The sequence below is a fragment of the Corapipo altera genome, unplaced genomic scaffold (assembly GCF_003945725.1).
Source record: "Corapipo altera isolate COAL_440 unplaced genomic scaffold, ASM394572v1 23, whole genome shotgun sequence".
NCBI classification, from domain to species: domain Eukaryota; kingdom Metazoa; phylum Chordata; class Aves; order Passeriformes; family Pipridae; genus Corapipo; species Corapipo altera.
In genome coordinates this window covers 2,483,119-2,495,268 of record NW_020884878.1, presented here as the reverse complement: position 1 = coordinate 2,495,268, position 12,150 = coordinate 2,483,119, and the positions used below count along the sequence as shown (strand labels likewise).

General features: G+C 41.4%; 1 protein-coding gene across 3 annotated transcripts in view; it reads right to left on the bottom strand.

Annotated features, from left to right (window-relative positions):
* Positions 1-12,150, bottom strand: part of BRF1 (BRF1, RNA polymerase III transcription initiation factor subunit) — a 172,774-nt gene that overhangs the window by 73,783 nt on the left and 86,841 nt on the right. For all 3 annotated transcript variants that reach the window (XM_027637598.1, XM_027637599.1, XM_027637600.1), the window contains 2 exons: positions 9,514-9,663; positions 7,830-7,923 (listed from right to left, as the gene is read on the bottom strand). In XM_027637598.1, coding sequence (XP_027493399.1) covers positions 7,830-7,923; positions 9,514-9,663 — 244 coding nt within the window. The remainder of the gene's footprint in view (positions 1-7,829; positions 7,924-9,513; positions 9,664-12,150) is intronic.

Here is a 12,150-nt window from a genome sequence, read left to right as displayed (position 1 = left end):
TGCCAAACCCATGTATCATTTGAGGAACATGGATCTTCCCAGTCACCATCATTAAAGAACAGTCATCCATCTCTCCACGAATGAATCATGCACTCACAGGTAGTCCCGCTTTGGCAAGACTTTTCCTCCCAACCAGCCTCGCCTTGTTAAAATATTATTCTCCTCCCACTGTTAAAAGCCAACATGCACTTTGGCAAAGACACACAGTTTGTTTATCCCATGCTTGCTTTGAGTCTGAGGTGAGCTGCCAGAGCCAGAGCCCCAACCAACAAAGCACCACCTCTGCGCATGCCAAGCAGACAAGGAAACACCCAGAGCAAAACCAGCTGCTCATAAAGCCAGGCTGGGGATGAGATGACCATGGCGGGTGTCAGCACTTAACCTTGTGCATGTCTGCTTGGGACACCTCAGGCTCTGTCTGTCCCTCTCCTGCCCACGGTGTCATGACTCACGTCACGTACCCTGCACCCGTCAGATGTCAGCCCTCCGCTGAGGCAGCTGGCGCGAGCTCCGGCTTGAGGGTCGGCTTCCACCCTGAGCCAGAACAGCAGGACAGGGCTCTCCCAAGACCTTCAGTGCATCTGTGCTAGGACAGGGCAGAGCTATGTCATCTTTGCTACCAAGGAGCTCAAACCTACAGCACAGCACAGTGCGACCATCTGAGCTGGCCTCCAGTGTCCTGTCCCATGCCTGTGCCGTCCTTTTCTCAGTCCTGATCCAAGACAAACGGGGAAGAGCTGATCACCCAGTGGGGAGGGCTGACAGCACAACAGTGTAGGTACAGACCAGTGGCAAGCCCAAATTTAGAGGAGCACATTACTTCTTCACTTCTCTCTGGTCTTATCCATAAGGCTCCAGCCTTCCTTCAAAAATTAGGAACCAGCCCTGATGGTCAGGATGCCAACTTGAGCATCACCTCTGTGGGAGAGCGAGCTGTACACTCAACATTTTCTCTTTTAACTTCATATAAATAAATACGTGCGCTTGCCAACCACTTGCCTGCCTCAACATTTTACATTGGCTACATATTTTTAAACATTTCTTTAATTTTACCCACTGTTTGGACACATCCCACCAAGGCAACAAACTGATGCTGCAGCAGTCTGCACTGCATGAAACAAGACAACGTGAATTTAGCGGTTAAGAAAAACTGATGCAACCTTAATCATAAACACAATAACGTCAGGGGCGAGGGAGTGCCCTCATGAAAACAAAAAAATAGCTACGGGCTAATTTTTAAGTCCCACATAAAAATGCTATCCAAGTTCATTTTCACTTTTGTTAACCTAAAAAAACCTAATAAGAGTTGCCACTTCAAGTTATGCACAGACGGAGGAAAATAAACAGATATACAAATTAAGATATTATTTCCTTGGCACATATTCAAAAGGGTTCTAAAAACTGAAATTTGGCAGACAAGTATTTTCTATTTATAGTCAAAGCAGAGGCAGCCACTACAGCTCAGGCTAAGATTTAACTTCCAGCATAAACTGTCCTCTTACAGTTTCTCACAGCAAACTCTTTCAAACAAATTCCTTTGGGAGAAAAGTTTTTCCAGAGCCTGGTGTCATCTGCCTCTAACCCCAACCCTTTTTTACAAAGGAAAGTTTCCACAGTTGTTGTTTCATCCATTTACAGACAAAACCACACCTCAGCCTCTGATAAAGCACTTTTGTGTACAAACCAGTAAACCAATTCTGTTCACACTTAATTTAACTCCCAATAAGGGAAAATGGGTCAATCATTTTGAAGTTACAATGTTTTTTTTCGCTTTGTTTTGTTTCAGGGATACCATCCAGTGGAGACTTCTGGATCCAGCCTACAGCAATGGAAAAACAGACTCCTGTGTGCAGCTCAGTGCTCAGTTTTAACGTTTAACTGAAATTCTGCAGCAGTGGGGTGCGACCAAGCACACAGAAGAACAAAGACTTTTGGAGTCCAACCCACAAATGCTTCAGGAGCCCAAGTTCAAAGTCCAAGAGGAACCTCTACACAGAGGTCATTTAGGAAAAGCCACGGTGTCCTCCTACATAGACACAATCAGCATCGAGCTCTAGAAAGGAGGTGGCATGAGCGGAGGTATCTTGTGCTGGGTCCCCATACAGAGGGGCAAACAAATTACAACTTCAGAGACAACTGTTTTTTTAAACACATAATGTGAGGTTTAGCTGGAGCAGTCAGCCTCTAAGTTACCTGTTGTGAGAGGTCTTTTTAAAGTATTTAAGGTATTTTATTAATGGGATAGAAAAATACTAAGCTGAATATTGCCAAACTGTCAGCAGAAATACATGAAAAAACTTCATTGCAAGATAAGCTGGTGGTGATAATTATATTCCCCTGAGTTTTCCCAAATTAACAATATAATTAAAACCATAAGTAATAACTTACATGATATCTACATAATCTTAACTATCATATCAATTACAAATATTCAGCCAATTTGATAACTCAATTCCCAACTCTGGAAAAGAAAGGGATTGCCTTTTGTGTCTTAGTGAAGTAAGAAAATATTGCAGTGTATTCCCACTGTTTTAACTTAACACTCAGAAGTGCTGCCTGCCATCCCAAACCTGTGCACTCACTCACAGGAGAGAAGCTCAGAATTCACACTGATGTGGCAAACCATCACTGTTTTTATATTACAAATGTAACAGTCTATTGCATCACCCTTCTCTCCCCATTTTTTTCCAAGCCATTTAATGTTTACACACAAACTATTTATGGAAGTCTGTAAACACATACCCTAAAAGTGATACTTAATAAAGAACACCCATCAGAAATATTTATTAAATGCTTCCTACATGACAGAACAAAAAGTTTTCCAGGAGCCACTAGTAAGTAAATAAATAGAAGAGTAATCTCCTAATATATAATCACTGTGCATATATAGAATTTTACATGTACTTGTGGCAATATAAAAGACAGTATCTCATTACTAAAGATATGAACTAGTTGCTGTGGTTTTACAACTTATCACCTGAGCTGTGCTAAATTAGTCTGTATTCCCAGCCCAATCCAAATGTTAAGAGAAATACTGTCACATTTAAACAACTTCCAACAATGATACACACCACCTCTTTTTACAATGGGCTGAGAGCACACACACAAAGTCATTTACTGCCATTTACTGATAATTTATGACACTCATTTGGTGGCAACTCTCTGATCCTTCTCTATGTATTAAAGAATGGGTACGTCTAAAGATTTACTATACTAAATAAAAGCACCCTTTAGAATTAGTTTCTGTTACCTGCTCACACCAAAACAGAGATTTAAAACTCTCACAAATTCATTATCCAAACTTTTAAAGTCCCAATTCTACAAATGCTTACACATGTGATTAACTTGTGTTAACACTTGTGCCCACTGTCAGCGTCTGGATAATCCTACCATCAGACCTCCCTGGCCATCCCAGAACTCTGTCAGTCTAAAACACCTGGAACTTTTTGGTTTTTTCCCCCAATTCAAGTGTTCACACTATGCTAAGGAAACAAAACGCTTTAGCATTCCTTAATATTTTGTTTCATTAGCATGGTTCCTCTGCAGTAGTCTGTCAAAAAGCACTCTATAATCTCCTGGAAAAGAAAAATAGTGCTGCTTAATTTCTTAACAGCAGCTCAGATGAGGAAAGTCAAACACAGAGAAAACTGTTTACAAGATCTAAGCCGGAGTTAGTGCGAATAAGTTAATGACTGTTTCAAAAGTAAGAGTCACCAATAATTTTGAAATTACATTTTTAAAGATGATGTACTAAAACATATTAGGAATCTAATTAAAGTATTAACTTACTAACTCTATAGAGGTTGGTTTTATAAAAAGGAACATTACCTGTGAAATTGGATTCCTCAGAAATAAAACCTTTTTTCATTAAACCAGACAATCCAACTTACAAAGGTATGCAATACTAGCCCACGTGGATCGAGTTGTGTTTTACTCGCCATACTAGAAAGGTTTCTAGAAATCATCTGTAAGTCACTTGATATGATTTAACTGGAGACATAAGATATTCCTCAGTTTAGCTTTTCACAGGGGCGGCCAGTAAAGGAGATCAGCACAGACACCACCAGAAGCTCCTTTACATGAAATAACTTTCCTGGTTTTCTAAATGCTTCTCTCCACATCAGACTTCAACCAAGAGCCCTTACACAGCTGTGACATACTGAGCATCCTCTGCCCTTCCACGCTTGAACACCTTGGGTAACCAGGTGTTCCTTTCACAGAACTTTAGCTTGGCTGTACATGAATCACAGCCCAACACCGACTTCTTCACATCTTTCCCTTCAGTCCTGGCGTTCGTAGGACTTTGGAATTTTCAAAAACACAACCTCACATCTCCCTGTTACCTTCTCTTCCCGTCCTGACCCCAGACTCACATCCTCCTCGCTTTGCCTGCTCTCACAGACATCTGCCTGGCTTGAGACTGGGTGCTTGGACACGAGGTTTACATCAGCTACATATTAAAGAAACGAAAAAAAAAAAGAAAAAGAAAAGCTACAGGCAATACATTTATCTCTATGTATGAATCTTTAATTTCACCACAAAATTACCAATTCAGTCATTGAAAGAGCTGTGGCTGGGTCCCCAGGATATGAGCAAAGGACCCCATTTATGTAAGTCCCCGCAGCTTCTGCAACTGGTATATGGAGTTCCTTTGTAACAAGTCTTGTCTTCCTTCCCCAAAAACGCTATTTTGTTGTGAGAAAAAACCATTCACCTCCAAAACGAGCCCTTTAAACTCATTCTGGCCTTTCATTTCAATTTCTACTAAATGAAGCTTTACTTCTTCTGAAGTTCATCACAAATAGGTTTTTTAGCAGACAGTACTTTATGGAATTGAGAAGAGGTATTTTTTATGCAAAGAAGCAGAATGCAAATGTTAACAAAGATAAGATTTTTTTTTTATTATTTCTATTGAAGAAGTGCCTGAGATCTTCAAACAGGCGTAAGGGCCACACAGTATTAGATAATGCACAATGGACAAATATCACAAGAATTATTCTCTCTACAGATAAGACAGAATTCAGAATACAGAGAAAGCATGCAATGGGTGAATAAAAAGATGAAGGGGCAGAGTATTTAAAGGTTAAAAAGGCAGCAGCGAAGACAGGTGCATTGAACATAGGCACAAATGCGAGGATTGAACTAAATAAAAGGGTTGGGTTTATTAAAAGTTAATTTCTCCTACCTCCACAGATGATTACAGAGAAAATAACAATTTGACTAATTAGTTAATATTTGTACAGTACTTTGAATATATAAAGTGATATATAAGTTAATATAATTTCAATTAGACTGGAAATGAGATAGAATTATCAGTGCATTTATTAATATTTAATAAGTTGGTTTTCAACAACAGCAACAAGCTTTACATTTTAATTGTGTGCTTCAACACATAAAGCTAGAAGGCCCTGTGAAGTGACTACAAAGTTTTTGCACCAATCCTACCAAAAATCCACACATATTAAAAACAAACATGCACTGTTTTTTAACCAAACAGATGGTTAAATTAAGAGCTCTTGATTGGAAGATGAGTGACAGCATCCATAAGTCATGCTTTGTCGCTTTTTTCCTTCCAAAACACATTCCCCTTATGATCAGGTCATTAATTTTTATGACCTGAAGACATGTCACATTTTTGTGAACCTCCTCCTAAGAGCTACTCCTCCAGCACACAGCAGTGAAAGAGGAGACAGTTCACAGGCACCTGGGCTTGGTGCTCTCCAGCTGATGATGATCAACAGGGTGAACTAATCCAGCCCCACCAGCTGCACTGCCCAAGACCAGAAAGCCCTTCTGAGGGAAGGGTTGCCACCCCTTGCTAAGGGTCTTCCCAAAACAGAAATCCAATCAGGGCTTTACTAAAGAGCATCCTCAGCCAAGCCACTGACCCACACAGCCCTGTCCCCCCCAGGCTCCTGAGCTGCCTCCACAAGGCTGGAGTAAAAGGCACATCATGTGGGGCCACCCCTTCCCTTGCAAATTTCTGCCATGGAAGTCTGCCAGCACTGAAAGCAAACCCAGCTTCCGATGGTCTGAGCCATAGAGGTAACTGGGAACTAAATTACAGCCCACAGCAGAACCTGCAGGCTGGAAGTGTCAGTGTTCTCTGGCCTCCTCCTTGGTTTCACTTCCAGAGCTGTCAGGGCAAAGCCATCAGCAGTGAGCTGATGAGATGATCCAACGTTGTCCATTAATGAGCATTCACCCAACTACACCCAACACTTTCATAACACACAAAGCAGCAGCAGCTCTTTACCAAAAGGAGTAACTCTATCAATAATCAAAAGGAAATAAAACTGTACATCAAACTGAGAAGTAAAGGAATTTTTAAGAACCCGAAACAAGTTCTCATTCATTTCGACAACATCTATTTGATGGCATTTTGAGACGAATTCTTGAAAGAAGAGGAAAAAAACTGGAGTGCAGAAAGAGTTATTCAAAGGTATTTTTTTTATTTGCCTTCATTAAATACTATATAGCATGCTCTTATTTGAAAAACATCAATCAAATTTATAGATTCGTGATAAATAGTTGTAATTATAGCTGCCTGAAAATAATTCAGCTGTCACGTTTACCCTGTCAAAGTAAATAACGCTGTCATTTTCGATGATGTGTGTGACTTGAGTAAACATTTCAAAGCATGAATTTTGAAGTGAGATTTTCTCGCTCGAAACAATTGCTGAAATTAATTTTCCTTCCAACTCTAATTTATTATGCTTATTTTCTTACTAAGAACAAACTCTTTAACCAAAGCCCCTTGGAGTAGATTGTGGTGCATAACTCAATAGTCATACAAAATTAAAACACAGGACCTGTTGGCCAGAGGAAAAAATGTGGTATTTGTACTGCTCCATCGTTATAGTTGTACCCTAAAGCATTTAGAACACTTCCAATTTATCCCTATGCCACCCGTGCATAGAAGGGAAATAGCATCACTCCTGTTCCACCAATGAAGATTCAAGGTGAAAATATTTCCAAGAATTAAGAAGTGAATATTATTAATATGTATTAGGCTCAGCTGGATGTGCTTAAGATGATCCCAGTGAGGTGAAGAGAAAGAGGAAGCTTTCTAAAGACAGACCTTGGTGAAACAAACATCAGTAAATACTGGTGACAGAAAAGTTTCCAACTTGGGGCAATAGAAATCATGGTCCTCGTGGCTGGGTCATTTTTTTACTTAGCCTATGGGAAAAGACTATGTTACAACTTTTCAAAAGTAAAATGAGGGGAACTGGGTGTCTACTTATATCATTAAAACATAGAAAATACTACTTGATCTTAAAAAAAATAAACACACAAAAGATACTTCAAAAACTCCCACTTTCAGGGGATCCTTCACTGAACTTATCACTAGACTCACTGGGCTGTCTTCCATTTATTAGCACTGCAACACTACCAAAAATGAACATATCAGCAAAATGTTCTGAAAAGTTCAATAATAGCTGAAGTGCAAGATTTTTCATCACTGGATTCTGAATTAATGAAAAAAAGAATCTCACGGTAGACTGTCAGCTTTGAGAATCAATAAATTATTTTTTCTGAGGACAAGACAACAGTGTTAACATTTCTGACACAGCATGTTTTTTGCCTTCAACTCTTCACCTGTTAAATAGGCACAGTGCTCCTTACCATCTTTCCTAAGCATTTGAGGCCTTACATAAGAGACAAAGTTGTTAGTACTTTAAAATCACCAGCTGAAACACATTGCACTTATTTTATTTTGTGGCACTTCTGAACAGAACCTGGTTTTCTCTGATATACATATATTTTAGGCTACACCACTGTTCAGTACTGTAAATGAAAGATAAAAGCAATAAAACTGCACTGACCTTTTCCTTAATGTAGATTCACAAACCTTGACCACCCTGATAACCTCTTTAACAGTCCGTCGGAAATCATGCATTCTTGCTGCCACCAGCAGAGCTGGAGAATGAGCAGGGAAAGTCAATATCAAAAAGAGAAAAATTTACTGAACAAAAGCAGAAAACAGTGGGATAACTATACCCTCTCTTCGTCCCTGCCTTCCGCTAAAGAGCTGTAAATGCTTATGCTCAGCTGTGTCCTTGAATACTTGACCTTACAAACTTTGCTTTCTACCCAATAAAATTACGCTGATTGCAAATTACACCCTCAAAAATTCTATGCTTTGGGAAACCGTGGTCAGCTACAGCACAAGAACATTTCATTGATCATGTTATTTTCAAAGTTATCATCTTTTTAGCAGAATTTACTGAATTCTGCCCTGAACAAAAAGACTTTCAGAGAAACACTGAATCTGCTTAAGCTGGTCTCCTCACTGCTGTCACCACCACCACTGTCTTGCTGGTGCCCAAGTGCTCTCCTGCAAGACCCTCTATACAGATAACTAGTGCTGGCTGCAGTTTTATTGTGTGTTGATTCAAAGCACCATCTCCATTCTGAAGCATCAACCCCACCCATCGTGCAGTGGTTCAGTGTGCAGAGCAGTTTTAAGCAGGCCAAAGTGCTTCCTTACAGAGGAAACTAAACCAGAGCTCCATTTCTGGTATATGTTTTAAAGTGCTTCTCATGGGAGCATCAAGGTCTAAACTAACAACTGGTCCTTCAAACAACATATGGCACAGACATTCAGACCGGGGAACCAAACTAAACCCAACAGTCCACAGTCCAACAGGAGAACTGCATATTGCATGGATGGATGGAGGGGTTCAGCACCACCTGCTTCAATCTGTTGATCTGTGTGTGTTCAGTCAAATTACCTGCTCGTGTGGATATAGTCCTTGTAGTGAATCCAAGAGCAGGCTGCTCTCCCATGCAGTCTAGACTCAAATTTTTAGCAATGTGCAATAAGCAAGTACTAATAACAAAAAGTGGCTAGAAATGTCAGAACAATTGCATAGCCCTGGGTTCCCAAAGGTTTGAGCTCTATTTCTCATTCAAGCATAGACACGTAAGATCTTTTAAATAAAATAAAGTGCATATGTGATCTCTGTGACTATCTACACCCTTTGTTACTCTGACCTCACTAGCTACTACCTTTTAACCTGACCCTCCCAAACCAGTAGGCTTTCTACAAGCATCATGGCAGCAATGGATCTTGGAAAAAGATAAAGAAAGAGAGAAAAATAATTTCACAAAACAGGTCAAAGAGGGCATTTCTTGCATAAGACTCTATGTAAAGACACAAATCAAAGTGCTTGCACTAATGGTGTCGTTTTAGCTGACAAAAAAAACCTTTCAGCAGCTAGACCCTGCAGAGTGGGGGCAGAAAAAGCACCAGAAAGGAGCTTAAAAAAAAAAAATCCAAACTGTAAGTTACAAAGGATCTGAGCAAGTACTGTAGAAACAAGGGCAAAATGAAGTTTGAGTTTCAGAAACTGTTTCGATGAATACCTATATAAATCTGTAGGTGCCTGACAGCACAAAACTCAGAGAGCATGGACATCACCAAGGAAATGAGAAAGTCCTCATCTGTTCCAGGCTTTCCCATCCACTGTGCTGTGGGGGAAGTGACACACCCAGCCCATGCCCTACCTGCCCCGCAGAGCCCGGAGGGCCGGCGCCCAGTGTGCATCCAGTCCCTCTTCATCCTCTGCAGCAGCCTGAGAGCCGTCATGGACACCTCGTGGTTCTTGTCCCCAAACTCCAGCATGTGTGCAAAACGGGGAATATATAAACACGGATCTGCAACAGAAAGTAATAACATTATTTCTAATCCTACGTTTGATTCAGGAAACGCGGTGCTCAGGCAGAACTGCGAGGCCACTGTGCTCGGCTTGCTCCACCTCTCAGCAAATAGACTGTGCTGCTGGGTCAGATCCTCTGACCACTAAGCTTTAGAGGCACCTTTTTGGTTAAGCTGAAACAAAATAATTTCTTGCTTTGTAGACAAAAAAATCTTTAAAGCACTACACAAACATTTTCCTATACACTTTTCAGCGTCCAAGGCTGCACATGCTGACTCCGACATATGAGCAGTGTTACTGGTATCAGTGAAATCAGACCCAAAGTAAAGCATTTTCAAAAGCTTTTGCAGAATAAGAACTTGACTTAGACCCCAAACTTTTAATATCTCCTGCAAAGTAACAAGATAACTTGCATGCCCCATCTCAAACCTAACTACAAACTAAGCTTCAAAAAAAAATTCATTTGCCAGAAAACCCTCAGTCCCTAAGAAAAGTCAACCTTCAAAGTTAATTCCAGCTCCTTCTCAGACTCATATTCCAACAATACAAAACCACTGTTTAACACAGACAATAAGGCAGACTCTCCTTCTGTATAAATTGCTGGAACCCAACTAACATCAACAGCGCTATGACAATTTACAGCAGCCACAGATCTGCCTCCAGATGTATAAACTTATTTCAAGTGTCAGTGTTATCAGCTTCAAACTAACCAAAATATGTCAGTACCCATTGTGCTTTGCCTAAACCAATTTATAATTTATCAAACAATCTTGTAAAAGCTACACTTAACACATGTTTACTCTTACTTGAGATATCAATTTCTCATTTCCTGCCAGCCTTTTATCACTTGACCGAAAATCCATGATGTACGGTAAATTGTTAACTATTAGTCCCAACTCAATTTCCTCATCTGATCCCCTGTGTGGGCACTTAAACTGCTAAATTCAGCTTGAAACACTGGAAAAATCTTAGGGATTTACAACTAATCAAAGCACCAAGTTCTAACAATGAAGCCCTGTTGCTATCCATAATTACCAAGATCACACCGTAGGTGATGATGCCTGTCAGCCCCACAGAAGCATTTAAATGAAAGCACTTATCAAGCAAGAACTTTCAACCATGTCTCCCTCAAAACTGAAGAAACTCCAGAGTGCAGTCACCCTCTAAAGATGGCCCTAAAAATCAAAGGTTTAGAATAGAATAACCAATCCCCATGATTCTAAGGAGAGTTGTTCTGTACTTACAAGTATGAATTCATAAAGCCCAAGAGAAATTACCAATTCCAAATTCAACAACAACAAATAAAAACCCTTTCAGAAGGCATAACCTGGGGTTCAACAGGCATTTAAACTTTGCTCTATACACTACAGGAACATGTGTGATGTTACAAAGAATGCCTGGTTTGCTTTTCCATCTCTTCTTAGCCAGAGAGGGCTCAACTTCAGCTCCTATGGTCTCCAGAGCAGAGTGGAGCAACTCAGCTCTTTCTTTGGAGATGAGTATCAGAAGCATTTACACAGTTGCTGTTTGTAGCTGTTGAAACATTTCTGCCAGCATTCATGCCCACAGGTCATTTGACAAAACATTGCACATCGTTAATTTAAATTCTGAAGCTACCAAACACTCAGAAAATGAATACGCAGGTGGGTTTTAAATAACAACCCTTAAAAAGGCTGAAAGACTAAGACTGTAAATATATAAATTCGAGGCAGGGCCTAGGTTTGCATAAACACATCCTGCATGGATGCAAACGTTTGAAAAAAATAAATAAATAATTTCAGAAGCTGTAAAGCCCAAGCACCTTGCTTCCTTCCAGAGGTGGCAAACCAGCACTGGTGCAGCGAGGGTGCCTTGCTCCCAGGAGTGCCCCCTTTGGCTTTGGGAGACTCCTGGGGCTGAAACCCTTCTATACAGCTGAGCAAGTTCAAGTCGGGCAAAAACCTCGTTGATTTTCCTCAAAGAGAGTGCTGGGGGCCCTGAAGCAGATCACAAGAAAAACGTTTATTTAATGTTTTAAGAAAGGAGTGTGTGATTTTCTGAAGACTTTCCCTTCTCTCCTGATCCCATTCCTGACTTGAAACCTGGGACTTTTCGAAGAACCTTGATGCCACATTAACAGGGATGCAGAAAAGCATCTCGGGCACCGTTTAGAAGAGCGCTCCCCACCAAAACAGGCAACCGGGAGCGCAGCAGCAGCAGCCGAGTCCCGCCGCTGGTCGCTCTCAGGAAAAGGGCACGGTGTGGGGTTCAGTCCTCGCCAAACGACAGCCCGTGGGACGGGCGGGAGGTCCCAGGCCGGGAATGCGCGCACAGCCGGGGCACGGTGGCTGCGGGAAAAGCGGAGGACACCCCAGCAGCCTCCCTCGGCTTCAGTAACCCCTCCGGGGCCGTGCCCCCCGCGCCCGCAGCCGGCCAGGGCGGCGGCCCCGGCGGGACAGCGCGGCTCCCCCGCCCAGCGGCCGCGCTCCGCTGGGCGGGGGAGCCG